The sequence below is a fragment of the Oncorhynchus mykiss genome, chromosome 6, assembly GCF_013265735.2.
Source record: "Oncorhynchus mykiss isolate Arlee chromosome 6, USDA_OmykA_1.1, whole genome shotgun sequence".
Classification (NCBI taxonomy): domain Eukaryota; kingdom Metazoa; phylum Chordata; class Actinopteri; order Salmoniformes; family Salmonidae; genus Oncorhynchus; species Oncorhynchus mykiss.
In genome coordinates, this window is record NC_048570.1 from 18,079,082 (window position 1) to 18,103,514 (window position 24,433).

Consider the following 24,433-nt stretch of genomic DNA (forward strand, 5'->3'; position numbering starts at 1 on the left):
ACTAAGTAGGCTTTTCAATATTATTCTAACCAAGTAGCATTCTTCTTTTAACTTGGCACATCAACAACTGACAAAATGACAATAGAAAGCCCCATCTACCACTATTTGTTTGAGAAACAAGTGCACATGCTTTAAGCCTAAACAGATTTAAAACTCTGTGAGAGAGTCTAATGTGTACTATGTACTGATAGAAGAACTTAAATCAGCAGTGGAGGAAGAGGCACAATAAAGATGTGGAACATTTTATACAAAATCAAATACAATAGCAACAATTGTCACTGCATCCTCAGCAACTAGTTAATTCAGTCAACATCCTGTTTTTCTTCCTATGTTAATTGGACAACATCATTCCAGTACAAAACGGACTAAACATTATCCAAAACGGCCCCTCACGACGCAGCACTGAAGCCATTAGACTCTCTCACAGAGAAACAGCATGGTACATGTTTTCTACCCATTTCGGATGAGCTCTAAGGGTGTTTTCACATATAGTCCTCCAAAATAACAGATCTCAGTCCTCTTTAAAAGAGAACTCTGGAGTAAAAAAAAAAAAAAAGAAGCAAAAATAACTTAGTTATCGTTGTATTCACACTGCCCATGCCATTGAATGAGGACTCAACTCTTCTGCCAGTTCACTTCACCCATTTTGTGGTCTCAGTCCTCTTTGCATTCACATTGCTACATTCAGAAAGGAACCAAGATCATTTTACAACATTCACTCAATGCACTCTGGGTTTTCACAAACTGCAGGACAAGCCATTCCATCAGAACATGTTATCGGACATCTAGACACCTACTTACATTTTGGAAGTTAATAGATTGCATTTGGTTAAAATCTGACATAATAATTGTAATCAGAAGATACCAATAATATTTACATTTTGATAGTAACAAAATAAAATAGGCCTATCAGAAGAATAACTGCAGATTAAATAATGCTGTAATTGAAAATTGTACACCCAATGTAGACTACTGCCCCTAAAATAGAATTCAGCTAGAATTGATTTTGTACCCAATGTTATGATTCTCACCAAATATGTTGTCGTCCTCACACTATTCAAACCCCACAATCCAATAAACAATTTATGAAGCTCTCTTAGCCGATAGAACAAATATTGAAAACAATTAATCTGAACTGAAAACACTACAAATATTTTTTTTATTTCTGTGCATCCAAAAATGGCACACATTTTTTTTCCACGAACCTGCACATCTTCTCTCGTTTGAGGAACCAATGTGAGGGGTTATGGCAGGGGAAACGGTGTTGCATTGGGGAGCGGTGTGTTCACATTGCCCTAAAAAAGGAAACCGGACCACTAAATTCAAGCGAACTAAACTCAGACCACCTCTCAAGATGGTCTCAGTTCAGTTTGCTTTGTGGCCTCTTGAGGGATCTGAGTTCCTTTAGAGTGCTCACACACTGCACAGAAAATTAATAGAACTGCACTGAGTTCACAAAAATGATCTGAAAGGGACCAAGTGTGAAAGCACCCTAAATTGTTAGGATATTGTAATTATTCTATAAGATAACAATGTATGTATGGTATTTGTAATGGATTGTTTTGTTTACTAACCACTGATAAAGAGAGCCTCTGAGTGAAGTGACAACACCATCAATCTTAATTTTTAAAATAAAAATGTCACCTTTATTTATCTAGGCAAGCCAGTTAAGAACAAATTCATATTTACAATGACGGCATACATCGGCCAAAACCTGACGATGCTGGGCCAACTGTGCGCCGCCCTATGGGACTCACAAACACAGCAGGTTGTTATACAACCTTGTAATCTCAGGTTGACAGTTGGTTCATTTCCCCCAAAATGAACAGCAGAGATTGTAACTATAGGACCCAACCAGTTCAGATGTGGAAGAAGCGCGCACCTGGTCTGATCTTCTACTCATCATCATGAGTTGACAACTTAAAAAAGGTACTCAGCAATATGACTTAAATGCAGAAAATAAACAGCATAGTGTGTCAACTTCCACAACTGAGTTGAAGCTCAACTTCTCCTCTGTGTTGGTCCCGTGGCTACCACGCTGTAACAGCACGTGTGTGAGTGAAGTCTTGTATCTCGCTCAGCTCAATAACTGCAGTGCTGCTTGTGACAACATCCTTTTGTGGAGTCTACCTTTAAGTTGTCAAAACTCATTCCGGAAAGGCAATAAAAACAGAAGCGCCTCTATCCAGGGTTTCCCTAACTCGGTCCTGGCCCCCCCCCCATATTTTTTTTCCCCCCCTAGCACTACACAGCTGATTAAAATACTCAAAGATTGATGAGTTGGTTATTTGAATTAGCTCTGGGGGGGCCCAGAACAGAGTTTGGGGAACCCTACCCTAGGGTAGTGGAATCTAAAACCATGACCACAGGGAAATCTTATCCTTTGTCATGATTCTTCAGAAATCTGCAGCCAGCCAGACACAGACACTAAACACCCACAGTCAGTGGTGTATTCATTATGTGAAACACAAACAGAAATTGCTTGCAACAAAAACTAGTTTCTATTGGTCAGATTCATAAAGGTCCTTCCCCGTTTGGTTCCTAGAGTAAACAGTTTCGGTATTTTGCAATACACAAAACATTTTGCAACGGAATCCACGTAATGAATAAACCCCTGGTGTTCAAAAAAGGCCATGGTGAACACAACTACACCACATTGTAACAGTATATTCTGATATTTGATAGTAGAGACACTTGTTGTGTGTGTATGCCATGTCATACACTTACAGCTGAAGTCAGAAGTTTACATACACCTTAGCCAAATACATTTAAACTCAGTTCATTACAATTCCTGACATTTAAGCCAAGTAAAAATTCCCTGTCTTAGGTCAGTTAGGATCACCACTTTATTAAGACTGAAATGTCAGAATAATAGTAGAGAGAATGATTTATTTCAGCTTTTTTTTATTTTTTATTTTAAGAACAAATTCTTATTATCAATGATGGCCTAGGAACAGTGGGTTAACTGCCTGTTCAAGGGCAGAACGACAGATTTGTACCTTGTCAGCTCGGGGATTTAAACTTGCAACCTTCCGGTTACTAGTCCAACGCTCTAACCACTAGGCTACCTCTTTCATCATATTCCCATATTCTCCATCCTGAGCGGTATGACGACTGCGTGGCCCCATGGTGTTTATACTTGCGTACTATTGTTTGTACAGATGAACGTGGTATCTTCAGGCGTTTGGAAATTGCTCCCATGGATGAACCAAACATCTGGAGGTCTACGTTTTTTTTTCTGAGGTCTTGGCTGATTTCTTTTGATTTTCTCATGATGTCAAGCAAAGAGTTTGAAGGTAGGCCTTGAAATACATCCACAGGTATACCTCTAAATGACTCAAATTATGTCAATTGGCCGATCAGAAGCTTCTAAAGCCATGAATCCTTTCTGGAATTTTCCAAGCTGTTTAAAGGCACAGTCAACTTAGTGTATGTAAACTTCTGACCCACTGGAATTGTGACACAGCGAATTATAAGTGAAATAATCTGTCTGTAAACAATAGTTGAAAAATTATGTGTGTCATGCTCAAGGTAGATGTCCTAACAAACTTGCCAAATCTATAGTTTGTTAACAAAGACATTTGTAGAGTGGTTCTAAAACGAGTTTTAATGACTCCAACCTAAGTGTATGTACACTTCCAACTTAAACTGTACCTTGGCAGATTATTTAAAAAAAGTGTATATTCAAATGTACACAGACTAAAGAGACAATGGTCTGTGAGACACTTAAAACTTCAACTGATAATCACATCAAATACATTGTTATTGCAGCAACACTTTGATAGGAATTTGATCCTTTGATCCTCTTTGAAATGATTATGCCTGTAAAATAAATAAAAAAACATTGCATTGGAATAACCACACCATGATGACATCATGCAAAAACTGGCATGACTCATGCACGGACTCAGGAGATGGCTCTGTGCATTATTGTACATCCAATGAACCAGCAGTAACTACATGTTACACTGTAGTTGACAACGTTGGCTACATAGGGGAAGACACTGCTTGTAACAAAACTGAAGGCCACAGCTGCCAACAACTCAACTGTCCTAGGTACCTAGTTTATCTAACCTAATATCACGCTTAATTTGAGCTCATATACGTGCTAGCTACATAAACCAACAAATCAGTCTATGTAACTTGTTATAGCGAAATCTATTAGCCATATTAATACTTGACAGGTATTCTGCCTGGATTATGTATGGTTTGGCTAACCACAGCTAGCTACTCACATTTGATCAGTAACGTTAAGTGACTTACCTGGCACACTGCAATCCGCGCATAGCTCACTATTCCTTAATCGTTTAGACATCCTTGCAGAGATACAAATGTCAATGAAATCGGTGAATCTGTTTATTTACTCATAAAAAAAAAATACAGATCAGTTTGGCAAGGAGCAAATAGGAAGTACAAAGAAGATCTGGTTCCTCTATTTAGTTTCTTGCTCCAACAACGCTACCGTACCACTAAATTAATTATGTTAGCAGCTTGCACACAACAAGCAGCTGCGATTGTCACGACGGAAACTCTCTTGCCACTAGTCTGTAACAGCCAGAGAGGTAGAGGCGAGATGCTCTTTGCGTTAGCCGAGCCAGCTCGTCAAAGTCACTCTGGAATTACGAAATATATCCAACGTGGACAGCAGCAATACACTACGTAAAAATGATGTCTAATTCGGTGGCTGACAGAACGCAAACCGCTAGTGGATGGTGTAGCTACGGGGTGAACTACCTGTGCATAATGTAAAATGGTCAGCCAAACGACTAGCTAGGTAGCTAGCTACTGACATCACTTTAATTAAACAAATTGAGCAAACTAGCCAGCCGTCTGCCAGATATGTGCGCTAGCATAAGAAGGCTAACGAGTTGTTGTTGTGTGAAAGGGATGTGACGTCTATGGTAAACGAGATTGGGGGAATTGTGTAATTCATTTGCAGTTTAATTACGCAACATGCAATATTAAAGCATATTTCTATATTTACCATACTAAATCAAATTATATTTACGAAAAATTATTTGGCACAAATGAGTAAAGACCTGCTTGCCCTGGCCATAGCGTAAATGGTTACGTCCTTGCTTGGAACAATCCATTTTTCAAGAAGGGTACTATATTATTAGTAAATATTGAACTTCACTTTTTTTTATTTCAGAAATATATACCTGTACTTATATTTATTCTGAAAAATAGTTAAATATTGGTATTTATCCTCTGCCAAAATTGGTTTGTAGAACAAAGTTTATTTCAAACACCCCTATCACAATAGTCTCAACTTGACACTTCCTTGTTTTTCGAAAGTTTTATTTTGTAGAAGTTGGCTAGCAAAATTTGACATGAATCATGACGGAATATGGAGATGACTTGATTCATATTTCTTCAACTTGAACGTTTAGCTTAGGTTGTCCATGGCTGTAAATATACGCTAGCTACATTTAGAAGTTCGAAGTAGGGGAAGATGTTATCCGCGGTCAACGAAGATTTTAGGATGAAGTTTCCACTACATTCATTGGTCTGGGAAAATGATTACAGGAATTTGGAAAACGAGTCAACAAAGGTATGTCAACATATGGACACTGAGCTAGCTACAACTACTCACCTTTTTCTAGCTACATCTCTATCTGCTTCAAAATGGCTGAAACCAGCGTTAGCTACTTGGCTAACTTCTTGCTAGGTACCGGCGTTAGCTGCTTGGCCTGACATGCATAACCATACAATTTGACTGGTCTAATTCCAATTATATCCGTTCACAGATTGCCATGTTGCAACAATGATCGAGATGATACACGTGTATTTTAACATCACTAACTAGTCAGCCTTCTAGCGAATACTTTGCATGGGCTATTAACTGGTGTTCGACACGACACCAGGGGTGTGTTCATTAGTCGCAGACCGTTGCCGGAAACCGTTTAATTTAGGATCCAAAGATTATGGAAATACTGACAAGATACATGTCTCTCCGCACTAACAATCGGAGTCGTTGTCCACAAAGCGGCACGGTGGGCTGTCTGTCTCTCCTTTATTTGGATTGGTGGATACATCTCATTATTGTAATCTGTTTTTGAATATTCGATGGGGTTGTTGACGTCAACTGCCTGTATTGAATGGAGAGAGATGCTATGCTACAGGGAGTTACCGGCTTTCAAGGTGTAATATCTTTGATTTTCGACGCTAATAAGGATAGACTTTATATAGACAACTGGAGGCCCATAGCTTTTCAATAATGATGAAAAATGATTTGTATTTGCTAAGAGGATGAAACAAGGCTTATATCATATAATTGATGAAGAACAATCTGGTTTTATGCATGGTCGACACATTAGTCATAACATCAGGTTGATCTTAGATATGATTGACTATAATGACCTCATCCTTGATGATAGTTTTCTTATGTTTGTTGATTTTTATAAAGCCTTTGACACTGTAGAACATTAGTTTATGTTCAAAGCAATAACTTTTTTGCGGTTTGGTAACTTTTTTTTAAAGCACTCCCAACTTTATATAGTGCTTGTACTAGCTCTGTGAAATTAGCTCACGGGACATCCCGTGGCATTAGGCAGGGCTGCCCAATTAGTCAATTTTTTTTATTGGTTACTCAAATTATGGCTCTTCATATCAAGAAAGGGACTTTTCAAGGTGTTTCAGCACTTGGCAAGGAATTTAAACTATGTCAACTGGCTGATGATACCACCATATTTTCGAGAGACAGGAATGAGGTTTCTAAAGCAGTTTCCTGTATTGAAGACTATTCCATAGTTTCAGGTTTGAAAATTAATATCAATAAATCAGTCTTATTTCCACTCAAGGACTGTGTTTTACAGGAAGTATATGGTATCCCAATTAAAGATAAGGTGACTTATCTTGTAATTGTTGTATGCAAGGATGAAAAACAAAGGAGTGAATTAAACTTTAACCCCATTATTGAGAAAACAAAGAAGAAATTGAACCTCTGGATAATGAGAGATATGTCATTATATGGTCGGGTTTTATTGTCCAAAGCTAAAGGTTAACGGTTTATGTCTTGTTATCACTTGACTTACCCCCTAAAATTGTGAAGGACTGAGAAGATTGTTTTATAATTTTATTTGGAGGAACAAGCCTCACTATCTACGGAAAGATATTCTCAGTATTACCCAAGAACAAGGAGGTCTTGAGGTTTTATATTTCAATACTCTAAATAATACTTTTAAAATAAATTGGAATCTGAAGTATATTAAGAACCAGAACAGTATTTGGAATGTTTTCCCTAAGTATTTATTTGACTCTGTTGTTGGTTTAGAATTTCTGTTTTGGTGTAATTTTGATGTTGATAAAATCCCAGTAAAATTGGCCAAATTCCATAAGGAGACACTTTTAGCTTGGATGTTAGCATATAAACATAATTATTCCCCTCACAGATACTTTCTATGGAACAACAATGATATACGATTTAAAAACAAGTCATTTTTTTCTAAACTGGTTTGAGAATACAATTATTTTGGTTGGTCAGTTACTGAATGAGGATGGATATCTACTCTCATATGGGGAATTTCTTGATAAGTTTCGAATTCCAATAACCCCAAAATAATATGCATTTGTTTTTAATGCAATTCCAAGGGGTGTTGTATTTTATTTTATTTTTCATTCCTCTGTGTTTGATGTAAGTAACAGATTTACATTCAAATATATTCATTTTCAATATTAACATCCTCAAAGGTAAATGTAGTAATAAACAGATTAGGAATATTGTTTGTGATACTACAATTCCCTCAGCAAGATTTTTTGGTTGAATGTCTATGGTGATATACAATGGGGGAAAGCATGGAAAATTGCTAACAAATATTGTATCAGTAACAAGGTAAAGGACGTTTCATTTATAATATTACATAGAATTTATCCTGTGGAACATGTTTTGGAAAGATTCAAGCTGAATATTGACTATAATTGTGATTTCTGTGGAATGGAGAAGGAGACCATTTTTCATTATTTTTTTGCCTGTATTTATAGTATAATTTTTGTGATTGACATATAGAACTTTCTTACAAAGAAAACAGGACCAGTTATTAAATTGAATGGTTTTGATATAATTTACTTCAAAAATTCTGACATTGATAAAGATGTAGCATGATTCATTCAACTGCTAATAATATTAGGTCCGTTTCATATTCACAAATGCAAATGGTCTATTTCAAAACTTAACTTTTTTCACTTTATAAATGTATTTAAACAATATGGCACTAGTCAACTAAAATGAAAAACAAAAAGGCAATTCTAACCTGTTGTATTTTTAATGAATATGATTTGTTTGTTTAGGATTCCTGGCAATGTAAATAGTTTATGTATGCTTGTTTGCATGTGACTATTCCTCTTTTGTTAATAACAAATAAAAATAATAAATGAATGAAAAGCTATGCTGATACCTGATGCTATAAATATGCATAGCCATCTCGAGACAACTCCGCTAGTGTTTTTCTTCTCAAATTTGCCAGGATGTCATGTGCCCCACTTTTTATTTAACCTTTATTTAACTAGGCATGTCAGTTAAGAACAAATTGTTATCTACAATGATGGCCTAGCCCGGCCAAACCCTCCCCTGGACGACCCTGGGCCAATTGTGCGCCATGGAGTGGCCCACTGGCTTAGATCGCTGCGCCACTCGGTCCCACTTATATCGGTACAGTCGTAAAAACATAATCATTACGAAACTTCTATTAGATCAAATAAACATCACATAGCAATTAAACCATCATTTTTTTGTTGACCAAATTCGACACTCTCTCATTGACATTCATACAAAACGTATTGCTTGGATGGCAAAAGAATGGAAAAAAAGCCACCTGCTGGAAGGAGACAGATTTTCTGTCAAGTTGGTCCTTTCTTTTCCTCTTCTTCTCCCGGTGTAATCATAACACCAAAAACGTACAAAACATTTCTATTGGACAGGTTTAGCAAAGAGGGCGGGACCTACCAGAATGTGTCCAATATAAACACTTGTTTTTGTTGCTTGGGGTAATGATTACGCCCCAGAACTTGTCCAATAGTAGGCAGGGCAAACCCATTTTTGTGATCTCGGGTCTACACTGAACAAAAATTTGAAAGCAATATGTAAAGTGTTGGTCCCATGTTTCATTAGCTGTTCCATATGCACAAAAGTCTTCTTTCTCTTAATTTGTTATCCCGCTTAGTGAGCATTGCCAAAATAATCGATCCACCTGACAGCTGTGGCATATCAAGAAGCTGATTAAACAGCATGATTCTTACACATCTTGTTCTGGGGACAATAAAAGGTCACTCTAAAATGTGCAGTTTTGTCACACAACACAATGCCTGCCACATATGTCTCAAGTTTTGAGGGAGTGTGCAATTGGCATGCTGACTGCAGCCAAATCCACCAGAGCTGTTGCCAAATAAATGAATGTAAATTCAGTAAAATCTTTGAAATTGTTCACTGTTCACTAAAATAAATAACTAGCAGCATGTTTTTAGACTCATTCAGTAGTTTTGACCTGATTTAAGTACAATACAATTGGAAATTAATGTTGAAAGTTCAATTTATATTCCTAAAATGTAATAAAAAATGTATGCCGTCTCTGCTTCCTGTTGACAAGACATTTGGATAAATAGCCCAATGTCAACTGTTTTAAAGTGCCCAAATTAATGACTAATATGCAGAAACAGTTTGTTTTATATATTGAAAACCTTTTTGTATATTGAAAACCTAAACATGAAATGTACTATCTACACATACAGTGCCTTCAGAAAGTATTCATATCCCTTGACTTATTACACATTTTGTTGTTACAACCTGAATTCAAAATGGACTAAATCAACAAACAAAAATATTCACCTGTTATATAATACACAATACCCCATAATGTCAAAGTGAAAACTTGTTTTTAGACATTTTTGCAAAAATAACTCATCTTCATAAGTATTCACATCCTGAGTCAATGCATGTTAAAATCACCTTTGGCAGCGATTACAGCGGTGAGTCTTTTGGGGTAAGTCTCCAAAAACTTTGCACACCTGGATTGTACAATATTTGCCCATTATTCTTCAAAAAATTATTCCAGTTCTGTCAAGTTGGTTTTTGATTATTGCAAGACATTCTCTTTCAAGTCTTGCCATAGATTTTCATGCAGATTTAAGTCAAAACTGTAACTCGGCCACTTAGGAACATTCACTGTCTTCTTGGTAAGCAACTCCAGTGTAGATTTGGCCTTGTGTTTAAGGCAATTGTCCTGCTGAAAGGACTTGCCCAGTGTCTGGTGGAAAGCAGACTGAAACAATTTTATCCTGGAAAAACTCCCCAGTCCTTAACTATTACAAGCATACCCATAACATGATGCACTATGCTTGAAAATATGGAGAGTGGTACTCAGTAATGTGTTGTGTTGTATTAGATGTGACCCAAACATAACACTTTGTATTCGGGACAAAAAGTTAATTGCTTTGCAAGATTTTTTAGCATTATTAACTTGCCTTGCTCCAAACAGGATAAATATTTTTGAAATATTCTGTACAGGCTTCCTTCTTTTCACTCTGTCAATTAAGGTTAGTATTGTGGAGTAACTACAATTTTGTTGATCCATCCTCAGTTTTCTCCTATCACAGCCATTAACTTATGTACAGTACCAGTCAACAGTTTGGACACACCTTCTAATTCAAAGGTTTTTCTTAATTTTTTATATGTTCTACATTGTAGAACACCCCAACACCATCACACCTCCTCCTCCATGCTTCACGCTGGGAACCACACATGCAGATATCATCTGTTCACCTTCTCTGCGTTTCACTAAGACACTGCGGTTGGAATCAAAAATCTCAAATTTGGACTAATGTCCATTGCCCGTGTTTCTTGGCCCAAGCAATTCTCTTCTTATTGGTGTCCTTTAGTAGTGGTTTCTTTTCAACAATTCAACCAAGAAGGCCTGATTCACACAGTCTCTTCTGAACAGTTGATGTTGAGATCTGTCTGTTGCTTGAACTCTGTGAATCATTCATTTGGGCTGCAATTTCTGAGGTTGGTAACTCGAATTTATCCTATGCAGCAGAGGTAACTCAGGGTCTTTCCTGTGGTGGTCCTCATGAGAGCCAGTTTCATCATAGAGCTTGATGGTTTTTGCGACTGCACTTGAAGAAACTTTGAAAGTTCTTGGAATATTCTGGATTGACTGACCTTCATGTCTTAAAGTAATGATGGACTACTTAAAGTAATGTTGTTTCTCTTTGCTTATTTGAGCTGTTCTTGCCATAATATGGACTTGGTATTTTACCAAATAGGGCTATCTTCTGCGTACCACCCCTACCTAGTCACAACATAACTGATTGGCTCGAAGTCATTAAAAAGGAAAGAAATTCCACAAATTAACTTTTAACAAGGCACACCTGTTAATTGAAATGCATTCCAGGTGACTACCTCATGAAGCTGGTTGAGAGAATGCCAATAATGTACAAAGCTTTCAAGGCAAAGGGTGGCTACTTTGAAGAATCTCAAATTTAAAATATAACACTTTTTTTTAGTTACTACATGTTTCCATATGTGTTATTTCATAGTTTTGCTGTCTTCACTATTATTCTAGAATATAGAAAATAGTACAAATAAAGGAAAAACCCTTAAGTGAGTAGGCGTGTCCAAACTTTTGACTGATACTGTAACTGTTTTAAAGTCCCCATTGGTCTCATGGTGAAATCCCTGAGTGTGTCCTTTCTCCCTGGCAACTGAGTTGGGAAGTATGCCTGTAACTTTTTAGTGGCTGGGTTTTATTGATCCGCCATCCAAAGTCTATTTAATAACTTCACCATGCTCAAAGGGATATTCAGTGTCTGCTTTTTTTATTTTAACCCATCTACCAATGTGCCCTGCTTTGCGAGCCATTGGCAAACCTCCCTAGTCATTGTGGTTGAATCTGTGTTTGAAATTCACTGCTCGACTGAGAGACCTTACAGGTAATTGTGTGTGTGAGGTACAGAGTTGAGGTAGTCATTCAAAAATCATGTTAAACACTATTATTGCACACAGTGTGAGTCCATGCAATGTAATATGTGACTTGTTAAGCACAATTTTACTCCAGAACTTATTTAGGTTTGCCATAACAAAAGGGTTGCATACTTATTGACTGAAGACATTTCAGATTTTGTATTTTTATTCATTTGTATTAATAAAAAAAAAACATAATTCCACTTTGACATTATATGGTGTTGTGTGTGTGTGTGTGTGTGTGTGTGTGTAGGCCAGTGACCAAAAATCTGAATATAACCCATTTGAAATTTGGGCTATTTTTTAAAAGTTACGCCGACAGCGTCTTTGCGTTTTGGTACACCAGAATTACATTCATTTCCAATTAAACGTTGCGTTTGCCTTGCAGCATTGCATTGCAGAGGCAGTTGCAGTGCGTTCGGTGTTGTGCATACAGATGGACTGTGTACAGCTGCAGTGATCGGTTAGCTGCTCAGATAGCTGATATTTAAAGTTAGTGAGGGAAATGTAAGTGTCCAGCTTCAGCGATTTTTGCAATTCGTTCCAGTCACTCGCAGCAGAGAACTGGAAGGAAAGGCGGCCAAAGGAGGTGCTGGCTTTGGGGACGACCAGTGAGATATACCTGCTGGAGCGCGTGCAACGGGTGGGTGTTGTTATCGTGACCAGTGAGCTGAGGTAAGGCGGAGCTTTACCTAGCATAGAGTTATAGATGACATGGAGCCAGTGAGTCTGGCGACGAATATGTAGCGAGGGCCAGCCGACTAGACTAGCCACATACAGTTCGCAGTGGTGGGTGGTATAAGGGGCTTTGGTAACAAAATGGATGACATTGTGATAGACTGCATCCAGTTTGCTGAGTAGAGTAAAGGAAGCTATTTTGTAGATGACATCGCTGAAGTCGAGGATCGGTAGGATAGTCAGTTTTACTAGGGTAAGTTTGACGGCGTGAGTGAAGGAGGCTTTGTTGCGAAATAGAAAGCTGATTCTAGATTTGATTTTGGATTGGAGATGTTTGAAATGAGTCTGGAAAGAGAGTTTACAGTCTAGCCAGACACCTAGGTATTTGTAGTTGTCCACATATTCTAGGTCAGAACCGTCCAGAGTAAAATAACTATTTTATGATTTTGAAGTTTAAAAAATGGTGAAGTTTTCCTTTAAGTGACAGTTGGACTGTCAAATCTGTGTATTGGTGTGTGGCCAGCGACTTTTATAGACCACTTTCTGTGTTTGCAAACATTGCCGCACAGGGGCGATGCTCGCAAGTTGGTGGCAGAGCACTGGGGAGTTCTTATAGAATGGCAGCAAAAAAAGCCTCTATTTGCATGTTGCTTTTGAGTGCATTTCACACATTTTAGATTAAAATAGGATTTTAAGGCTCTATATAATGTAATATAATGTCTGTCATCGCAAATCAACTGCATTATACTAAAAAAAACACTTCAGCTTCAACCAGTAAAATGCTACAGCCTATGTCAATGAGCGTTAGCATTCTAGCTAACAATGGCGGCATCCAAAATAGTTATTTTGCTAGATCACAACCTAGTATAATCAAAACATAGTTGTAAGCATATGAGAACCCAAAATACACTACTGTTCAGAAGTTTGGGGTCACTTAGAAATGTCCTTGTTTTTGAAAGAAAGGCAAAAATAATTGTCCAATAAAATGACGTTTCTTGGCAATTTCTCACATGGAATAGCCTTCATTTCTCAGAACAAGAACAGACTGGCGAGTTTCAGAAGAAAGTCCTTTGTTTCTGGCCATTTTGAGCCTCTAATCGATCCCACAAATGCTGATGCTCCAGATACTCAACTAGTCTAAAGAAGGCCAGTTTTATTGCTTATTTAACAGCACAACAGTTTCAGCTGTGGTAACATAATTGCAAAATACCTCTGTACTCCTATGTAGATATTCCATAAACAAATCAGCCGTTTCCAGCTACAATAGTCATTTACAACATTAACAATGTCTACACTGTATTTCTGATCAATTTGATGTTATTTTAGTGGACAAAAAATGTGCTTTTCTTTTAAAAACAAGGACATTTCTAAGTGGCCCCAAACTTTTGAACGGTAGTGTAGTTATTTTGTTTAGAAGTAATAAAATCGAAAATCTAGGTTATGTTGAATGGGCGCAGATGGCGATGGCTTTCTTACTGCAGCCAAGAGTCTGTGCGTGACGTCAGTGTGTTGTATACTGGAAAGGGGTCCATAAAGAGTCCGCCCCGAATTGTCCGTGCCATTTGAGAGTTAGACCCCATGGTTAATTTTCTATTTCTATTCTTTTTGGGAAGTATAGAAATAGTGCACATAGAATATATATACCCCTTGCTAGACTTGCTTTCAATGAGTGACAGATCTATAACTAATTTTTCTATGTGAATTTGGTGGGTCGCCCAAAAAGTTACATATTGCAGCTAATGGTAGACTCAGCGAAATGATGTTAGCAAGAGAACCACAAATATCGAGATGAGTGAAATGCAAGACTTAGCTCTCACAGTCACATGTTATCTGTGCATGTGCAAGGGATCACATCACGCTGTTCACAGCAAGGTAGGCAGGGCCCAAAAACGACAGAGAATTTGAGCCTTATGTTTCAATGCTCTTAGTTGTTGCGGAAATTGACCCACTATGCTGTTTACTTTCTGCATTTATGTCATAACACGGAGTCCTTTAACCTTTAAGCACTCGATCTTATGTCACCTTGATGAGTAATTCCTCTAAATGTTTAAACCGGACACTCTAGACTAAAGCCTCCGTAGTGTCTGTGCAGCAACTTGAATGTTTGACGTCCCTATAAATAGAAACTCGATTTCATTGCAAAATATTTTCCATTTGGAGTAGGGATGCGCATTTGTAAATGATTTCAGTATTCAAATAATATGATATTTTTTCGGTTAACCGGATAGTTGAAATACTTGGGGTAAACTTCAATGGAGACTTTCTCACACAACTGGAGAGATGGAGTCAGTGCGCTGGTGGGGGAGGGGCGAGAGAGGAGCAGGGGCCTGTGTTTGACAGTATGTGTGTGGCACAGCACAAGAGAAAGTAGCCAAACTGACTCGCTACTTAGACAAACTTGTTGCTGCCATAGATTAGATTATCTATCATACCATCAGGTAGTGCCTGTCTTGACTGCATCAAATCATTTGTAAAGAAGCTAGTTAACTACAGTAGCCAGCTAGCTAAAATAATAAAGCTAATTGAGACTATTTTGCTGCGCTCCCCAGTCCTTGTCCACAACAACTCAATCAGTGGAGGCTGGTGGGAAGAGCTATAGGATGACAGGAATGTAGTGGTATCAAACATATGGAAATCACATGTTTGAATCAGTTCCGCTTATCCCATTCCAGCTATTACAATGAGCCCATCCTTCAATTGCTCCTCCCACCAGCCTCCACTGAACTCCATTCATATGAAATAACAGCCTATGTGTTGGTTGATCATTGTAGCCTACCGACATAGGCTCACTTATAAAACGGTCATAACGCTGTTTTATTAAAATGTTGAATGTAATGGTCTATCGCTGTAAGCTGTGTAGCCAAATCACATAGATCATTTCATTTTAGACAAATCCTTTAAAACATATATATTATAGGCCTTTCTTTTCTCAAAATGAATACTCTTCCAAGTAATCAAATATGAATATCCATTCAGATATTCCAATAAGCGTGCCCATCCCTAGTTTAGAGTAAACAATTTCCAATGCAAAACATTTTTGCTACCGACTAATGAATACACCCCAGGTACCCACTGACTCCTGAAGAATAGAAATGCCTCAAGCTTATAACTGTCTTTCCCTATCATAACCCAAATATATGGTGGTTTTACTCCATTGGAATTGTTTATTTTTGTTGCCAGTTGAGTCTTTAACAGGCATTATATCTATGGCTTCCAGCATAGAATTAGGAATGAGAAAGCTAGCTAATAATTTTAAAGGATCTCTATGGCTTCCAGTGTGTATGATGTCGATCTGATGTGCAATTCTCTTTAGGTAGCTAGGCTATTTGTTTTTGAAGGCATTGCAGTGTTTGTTTCTTTCTTTCAGAATGACATTGAGGCTGTGGATCCCAGGGGAAGGACACCACTCCACTTGGCTGTGTCGCTGGGACACCTGGAGTCAGTGAGAGTGCTTCTAAGACATGGCGCAGAAGTTACCAAAGAGAACACCAATAATTGGACAGGTTAGGCTGTTCTCCATCACAAGCTACAATTGTCCAAATGTAATTGTGTATTATTAATATTATGAATTCTGCACGCTATTTACATTTCCTTCAGAAAGTTTTCACACACCTTGACTTTGTCCACATTTTGTTGTGTTACAGCCTACATTTAAAATGGATTAAATTGAGATTTGTGTCACTGACCTACACACAATACCCCATAATGTCTAAATGGAATTATATTTTTAGACATTTAAAAAAAAAAAAAATAATTGAATATTTGAAACATACAATATACTTGCAGTGAAGCCGCTCAATAACTACATCATACCAGTCATCCAACAGATTCCCATTCAGAGTGACACACTGAAGCATCCAGGGTCAATGCCCTGCTCAAGGGCATGTTGACCGATCTACCACCAGGCCAAAAAACGTGAACTCGAACCCTCCAAGATCCACTGACCTGGTCTTGGAGTAATTGACTGACCCAGTCTCTCCAGATCTCCTAACAGTACTATTTCTAGGGTCAATTTTAGATCAATGCTATGCATTTTCAGCCAGACCAGAAACAGGCTACTTGTGGGCAATACCAAAATAAATGGTCTATTGATTCTGTATCCTCACACCAAAATCTGCAAGAATTCTATATAATAATTTTAGCTGAAAATCACTAAGTCTTGAATCTTGCGTTTTTATATATCAACTCATCAACATTTAAGCGTAAGGGGCCTCCAGTTTTTTAGATAGACTGGGTCTTTATACAGTGCCTTGCGAAAGTATTTGGCCCCCTTGAACTTTTCGACCTTTTGCCACATTTCAGGCTTCAAACATAAAGATATAAAACTGTATTTTTTTGTGAAGAATCAACAACAAGTGGGACACAATCATGAAGTGGAACGACATTTATTGGATTTTTCAAACTTTTTTAACAAATCAAAAACTGAAGTCATAAAAGTCAGAAATAACAAATAATGCATGCCTTACCTTTGAAGATCTTCTTCCGTTGGCACTCCAATATGTCCATTAAACATCACAAATGGTCCTTTTGTTCGATAAATTCTGCCGTTATATATCCAAAATGTCTATTTATTTGGCGCGTATGATTCAGAAAATACACCGGTTCCAACTCCCGCAACATGACTACACATTATCTAATTATTTACCTGTTAACTTGATCCAAACATTTCAAACAACTTTCCTAATCCAACTTTAGGTATTTTTAAACGTAAGTAATCGATCAAATTTAAGACGGAATAAACTGTGTTCAATACCGGAGGAAAACAAAGTGGAGCGTGCTTTCAGGTCGTACGCCTCAACCACAACAGTACACTTCACCTGACCCTCGTTCTGGACAGCCCTACTTCTTCATTTCTCAAAGGAAAAACATCAACCAATTTCTAAAGACTGTTGACATCTTGTGGAAGTGATAGGAACTGCAAGCAACTGCCTTAGAATTATAGATTTCCATTGAAAACCCATTGAAAAGAGAGTGACCCAAAAAAAAGATTCCTGGATGGTTTGTCCTCGGATTTTCGCTTGCAAAATAAGTTCTGTTATACTCACAGACATCATTCAAACAGTTTTAGAAACTTCAGAGTGTTTTCTATCCAAATCTACTAATAATATGCATATCCTAGTTTCTGGGCCTGAGTAGCAGGCAGTTTACTTTGGGCATCCGGATGGGGAAATAGTGCCCCCTAGCCTTAAGAAGTTTAAGGGCACGGTGATGATAGTTTGTAGAGTGATGACCTTTACGGTCCATTGAGGTACTTAACACTGTGTTATAGTCTCCTACCATAATGATTAGATCATTTGTTGCCTGTAAGTTCAATAAATTGTTATAAATGTTTTCGAAGAAGTGTGGATCATCCTGATTTGGACCATATAGATTAATGAGAGAGATCTCTTTTTTGTCCACTTTCATATTCAAAAGGATCCACCTTCCTTGCGAATCATTCCTGACTATTTACACATTCAGATCAACATTTTGTTAATGAATATCATCACACCCTTCGAGTTCATTTGTCCATGACAGAAAATGATTTCACCACCCCATTCCTTTGTCCACGCTACTTCATCTAAGGATGTAGAGTGAGTTTCCTGTAAACAGTATGTGTTATATTCCTTTTCTTTTAGCCATGTAAAGACTGATCTTCTTTTTTATAATCTGCTAACCCAATTATAACTGACTATACTTATTTCACCCCTTACCATAACTAGATACTATTCTCAGTCTAAATGGACCATAATTAGTTCTTGTAAAGTTACTGCCATCAGAGGTATTATGAAGGTTAAACTAGAGCTTTCAAATATCTGATATTTAGAATTCAAGAAATAGGTTCTAGCTATATTTGTTTTATTCCCTTGCCTGTTTGTCTGTGAGCCAATGCCACAGATGTTAGGAAATTGAGACAAGATATTATGTGTGTAGCCAATCTGAGTAGGTTGAAGTGTATGATATTGGATGTGATATAGTGAGAGTGTATACGATGTCTGTATAAGAGTAAGACCATAATGTGTGATGCCCAAGTAAATAATAACTCTGCCAATTTGCATGGTTGAGTGTCTGTGGGTAACATGTAGTGCATATAGCCTTAATATTCATAATGATAATTGTAATCCATATCGTATCACAATCATAGTTACATCATAATTACCTTTAACATAATTGAAAAAACATCCCAGCATTTCCATAGCAATTGACGTTTTACGTGATCATGAAAGAGACCTTGCATTACTCTAGAGATGGCCTCACTGCAGTACAGATGTATTCCGTACAATATGTTATTATTCCCCAATGCTCCTATTCTGATATCTTCCCCTTGCTTGTTGTAAACATATAGAAACTTGTAGACAAATACATAAAAAAGATAGACAAACAATAAACACGTTAAATTATCAAACAGTTCTCGACAATAGAGGGAGAGAAGAGAAGAGAGAAAGCGAGAGTGAGAGAAGAGAGCGAGATTAGGTGTGTGTATAAGTCCGTATGTGTAAGCAAGCATGTAATTGAGTGTGTGTGTTCCTATCCACTTCATAATGTTCAGATATTTTTACAGTTCCCATACCTTCTTTTCGTAACCTGAAGTCCCTGTAGAATTTAGTACAGCCATGGTGTTATGGAGCTGTCCCGGAATAGCTGTCCATCTACAAAGAGTTTGTCCACAATATTAAAGGCACGCCTACCATCCTCCCTTTGTTGTCTTTGTACCGGATACAGTCTCTTACGACGTCCGTTTATCTCCCTTGGAAATTGGTCATTGAGACTGAATTTGGTCCCTTTAAGCTCCCTTCCCCTGCTTTTGATCAGCTCCTTTTGTTGGTAGTGTTCAAATTCTCCCAGCCGTAAAGGCTAACCGCGTTGTGGAATCCTTAGCAACAAAACTTTAGTTCGGATTAAAATCGATTTAATGAAAATGTTTTAATATTAACAACAAAGTGTACAATGTTCTGTTGCGCGCTCTGATGACGTATCTCATTTTTACTAATTAATGAAAAGCTGAAATGTCTTGAGTCAATAAATATTAAACCCCTTTCTTATGGCAAGCCTAAATTAGTTCAGTAGTAAACATGTCCTTAACAAGTCACTTGATAAGTTGCATGGACTCACTCTATGTGCAATAATAGTGTTTAACTTGATTTTTGAATGACTACCTCAAATCTGTACCCCACACATACAATGATCTGTAAGGTGTGGTGGTTCATTTCTTTACTATCAAATGAGGAGAGACAAACTTATCACACAAGTCAGAGTTATACTTAAACTGAATCTTTTATTCACTTATTAATAAGCGAGAAGGTCAATACAACGGACATATATAAAGTGAATCGATTGAGTGCTCTACGATAATGATGGCTGGTCGACGATACAAGATCAAATGATTTGTTGAGAGCCCCGAGACAAAAGTACAAAGGTATTTTATAGCCAAGATACACCCCTTTCAACCTACCTACATGAAGAACAACAGATATATAGAATGAGTCACAAGGTTAAGATGTGTATGAAAGATGCCTGTAATACATAGCAGACAGTATCTGCTGTGTCAACAGTTTTCATTGTATCGTGAACCAGTATCTGTCCCTCCGACTCCATACTGGAACCATCTCTCCCTGGTACGGTATAGAACAGAAACATTAACTCATGCTCTGGAATGCTCTTTAGCTTTTATCACTCAAAAGACATTGTAAATCTCCTGTCAGTGTTATCTCCCAGAGTCCCATCCTCAGTAGAACACACACACAATAGTTAAGAATACTCTATTCTGTTGCATAAAACAACCATTTGATGCAGTAAAAGTATTATAACATAGTCTTGCAATTTTGCTCTCACAAAGGTCCCTCAGTTGGGTAGTGAATTTCAAACACAGATTCAACCACAAAGGCAAGGGGGGCTTTCTAGTGCCTCGCAAAGAAGGATACCTATTGGTAGATAGGTTAAAAACAGACATTGAATATCCCTTTGAGCATGGTGAAGTTATTAATTACACTTTGGATGGTTTATCAATACACCCATTCACTACAAAGATACAGGCGTGATTCCTAACTCCGCTGCCAGAGAGGAATGAAACCGCTCTGGGATTTCACAGAGACCAATGACTTTAAAACAGTTAAGAGTTTAATGGCTATGATAGGAGTATCAACAACATTGTAGTTACTCAATAATACTAACCTAAATGACAGAGTGAAAAAAAGGAAGCCTATAGAGATTTTTTTTAAATAATAATGTGCAAATATTGTACAATCGAGGTGTATTTGTATTTATTGTGGGTCCCCATTAGCCAAGGGAGCAGCTACTCTTCCTGAGGTCCAGCAAAATTTAAAACATTACATTACATTTCACAACACATTAAGTGTGGGCCCTCAGGCCACTACTCTACTACCACTACTCTACAACACAAAATCCATGTGTCTGTGTATAGTGCGTATGCTATTGTGTGTGTGTGTGTGTGTGTCTTACACAGTCTCCGCTGTTCCAGAAGGCGTATTTTTTTTAATCTGTTTTTTAAATCTGATTTTACTGCTTGCATGAGTTACTTTATGTGGAATAGAGTTCCATGTAGTCATGGCTCTATGTGGTACTGTGCACCTCCCATAGTCTGTTCTGGACTTGAGGATTGTGAAGAGACCTCTGGTGGCATGTCTTGTGGTGTATGCATGGGTGTCTGAGCTGTGGGCTAGTAGTTTGAACAGACAGCTCAGTGCATTCAATATGTCAATACTTCTCACAAATACAAGTAGTGATTAAGTCAATCTCTCCTCTACTTTGAGCCAGGAGAGATTGACATACATATAATTTATGTTAGCGCTCCGTGTACATTTAAGGGTCCGCCGTGCTGCCCTGTTCTAGGCCAATTGTCATTTTCTTAAGTCCCTCTTTGTGGCATCTGACCACACAATTAGACTGTAGTCCAAGTCCAGGCCTGTAAGACCTGCCTTGTTGATAGCGTTGTTAAGAAGATAGAGCAGCGCTTTATTAAGAACAGACCTCTCCCCATTTTAGTTACTGTTGTATCATCATGTTTTGACCAGGACAGTTTACAATCCAGGGTTACTCCAAGTAGTTTAATTGCCTCAACTTGCTCAATTTCTACATTATTCATTACAAGATTTAGTTGAGGATTAATGAATGATTTGTCCGAAATACAATGCTTTTAGTTTTTGAAAAATTTAGGATTTATTTATTTATTGCCATCCATCCTGAAACTGACTGTAGCTCTTTTAAGTGATTTCACTTGCTGTGGTAGCTGACGTATATAGTGTTGTGTCATCAGCAAACATGGACAGACAGGCTTTACTCCGTGCTAGTGGCAGGTCATTAGTAAAGATTGAAAAAAAGTAAGGGGCCTAGGCAGCTTCCCTAGGGAATGCCTGACTCTACCTGGATTATGTTAGAGAAGCTTCCATTAAAGAACCTCTATGTTCTGTTAGACAGGTAACTCTCGATCCAAAATATAGCAGGGAATGTAAAGCCATAACACCTATGTTTTTCCAGCAGCAGATTATGATTGATCATATCAAAAGCTGCACTGATGTCACACAAAAAAGCTCCCACAATATTTTTTATTATAAATTTCTCTCAGCCAATCAGTCATTTGTGTAAGTGTCATACATGTTGAATGCCCTTCCCCATAAAGCGTGCTAAAAATCCTCTGTTATTAATTTGTTTACTGTGAAATAGCATTGTATCTGGTCAAACACAGTTTACTAAGGGTTGGTAACAGGCTGATTGGTCGGCTTTTTGAACCTGTAAAGGGTTCTTTGCTATTCTTGGGTAGCGGAATGACTTGCTTCCCTCCAGGCCTGAGGGCACACACTTTCCTATAGGCTTAGATTGAAGAGATGGCGAATAGGAGTGGCAATATCGTCCGCTATCATCCTCAGTAAATTTTCATCTAAGTTGTCAGACCCAGGTGGCTTGTCATTGTTGATAGACAACAATAATTATTTCACCTCTTCCACACTCACTTAGCCAAAACAATTATTTGTTTTGAATACATTTGTCATCACAGAAGTGTGGTATATGTTTAAATTAACTTCTCATCATAAACATGTTTGTGTGTAGTGCTGCAGGAGGCGGTCAGCACTGGCGACCCAGAGATGGTTCAGCTTGTGCTCCAGAGGAGAGACTACCTCAAAGCCTCTACAGCCCTGGGAGGAGTACCTGAGCTTCTGAGCAAGATCCGTGAGGTGTTCTCTCTCTCTCTCTGTTTGCTCCCCTCTCTGAAATGTTTTTCACTCATGCATTCAAATAAAAAAATGTAAAGCTGTAAACTCATGCCTCTTTCCAATCCCCCCAGTCCCCAGATTTCTACATGGAAATGAAATGGGAGTTCACAAGTTGGAGTAAGTTCTAGTTGATAACCCCCCCCCCCCCCCCCCCATTTGAATGTGCCATGTGTGGATGTTTGAGACTTTGTTGTTTATGTTGCTTTCCCATCTGTTCCCAGTCCCCCTCGTATCCCGGGTTTGTCCCAGTGATGTGTGTCGGATCTGGAAGAGCGGAGCCAGCCTACGAGTGGACGCCACCCTGCTGGGCTTCGAGAACATGACTTGGATCAGAGGTCGTCGGAGCTACATCTTCAGAGGAGATGGTGAGTCCCCTTTTCCCTGAGTAAGGCTTTCCCACAACAGCGTTCTACTGACCACTGTTTCAGCAGGCCGTCTCATTTTTTACCTTGTCTTTTACTCTGTTGGCGTATGTTTCACAGTGTGTGCTTGTGCCCATTGGCAGATACCTGGACTGAGTTGTTGGAGGTGAACCATGACGAAGAGGTGGTGGACACGGACCGCTTTGACATCTCCCGGGAGATAGAGGATGTAACACTGAACTCCATGCAACCTGCCGAACAGGAAGTGGCCAAGCGGCTAACCACGCCCATCGTCAACACTTTTCTGGACACCAGGCACATTGCTTTTGAGAGGTAAGATCCAAACCATACTACACTTATCTTGTTTTTCTAATGTGTCATATTCAGTTGAGGTCGGTAGTTTACATACACTTAGGTTGGAGTCATTAAAACCTGTTTTTCAACCACTCCACAAATTTCTTGTTAACCTTTCTAGGGTAGAGGTGGAACGGTAGCGTCCCACCTGGCCAACATCCAGTGAAATTGCAGAGTGAGAAATTCAAAAATACTAAATTCAAATATTTAACATTCTTGAAAATATATGTGTTATACATCAAAATAAAGCTTAACTTCTTGTTAATCCAGCCGCCGTGTCAGATTTCAAAAAGGCTTTACGGCGAAAGCAAACCATGCGATTATCTGACGACAGCGCCCCGCATACAAACACATGAAAATCATATTTCAACCGGGCAGGTGCGACACAAAAGTCAGAAATAGCGATAGAAAAAATGCCTTATGATCTTTTTCTGTTGGCACTCCAAAAGGTCTCAGTTACATCACAAATGGTCCTTTTGTTCGATAATGTCCTTCTTTATATCCATAAAAACTCACTTTAGCTGGCACCCTCCATCAAAATGCATACAAAATGCCAATCCCAAACATTACTAATAAACTTTTCCAAACAAGTCAAACAACGATGATAATCAAACCTTAGGTATCCTAATATGCAAATAAACTATAAAATTGAAGACGGAGAATCGTTATTGTCTTCACCGGAGAAAAATACCAAAGAACGCGCTTTCTATCACGCGCTTGGAAACACTATAGCCAAAATGGAAGCCACCTAGATAAACTAAAATTTTTGGGTCATTTTTCCAAAAAACAGCCTGAAACTCTTTCTAAAGACTGTTGACATCTAGTGGAAGCCCTAGGAACTGCAATCTGGGAGGACTTGGCCTTATAATTAAGGT

General features: G+C 38.2%; 2 protein-coding genes across 13 annotated transcripts in view; one reads left to right on the forward strand and one right to left on the reverse strand.

Annotated features, from left to right (window-relative positions):
- The window catches only part of git2a (G protein-coupled receptor kinase interacting ArfGAP 2a), a 28,276-nt gene extending 22,431 nt beyond the window's left edge, over positions 1-5,845 (reverse strand). For 2 of the 11 annotated variants that reach the window (XM_021605409.2, XM_021605418.2), the window contains exon 1: positions 4,264-5,031. In XM_021605409.2, the coding sequence (XP_021461084.1) occupies positions 4,264-4,315 (52 nt within the window). In that variant the 5' untranslated portion in view covers positions 4,316-5,031. Of the gene's footprint in view, positions 1-4,263; positions 5,035-5,596 lie in introns of those variants that run through there. The other 9 variants (XM_021605413.2, XM_021605415.2, XM_021605414.2 and 6 more) reach the window with 8 other exon arrangements.
- Positions 5,168-24,433, forward strand: part of LOC110525368 (ankyrin repeat domain-containing protein 13A) — a 28,959-nt gene continuing 9,693 nt past the window's right edge. The window contains exons 1-6 of one of the 2 annotated variants that reach the window (XM_036979500.1): positions 5,168-5,554; positions 16,002-16,137; positions 22,679-22,803; positions 22,914-22,959; positions 23,064-23,207; positions 23,348-23,537. In XM_036979500.1, the coding sequence (XP_036835395.1) occupies positions 5,456-5,554; positions 16,002-16,137; positions 22,679-22,803; positions 22,914-22,959; positions 23,064-23,207; positions 23,348-23,537 (740 nt within the window). In that variant the 5' untranslated portion in view covers positions 5,168-5,455. The remainder of the gene's footprint in view (positions 5,555-16,001; positions 16,138-22,678; positions 22,804-22,913; positions 22,960-23,063; positions 23,208-23,347; positions 23,538-24,433) is intronic. The other variant, XM_036979499.1, reaches the window with a different exon arrangement.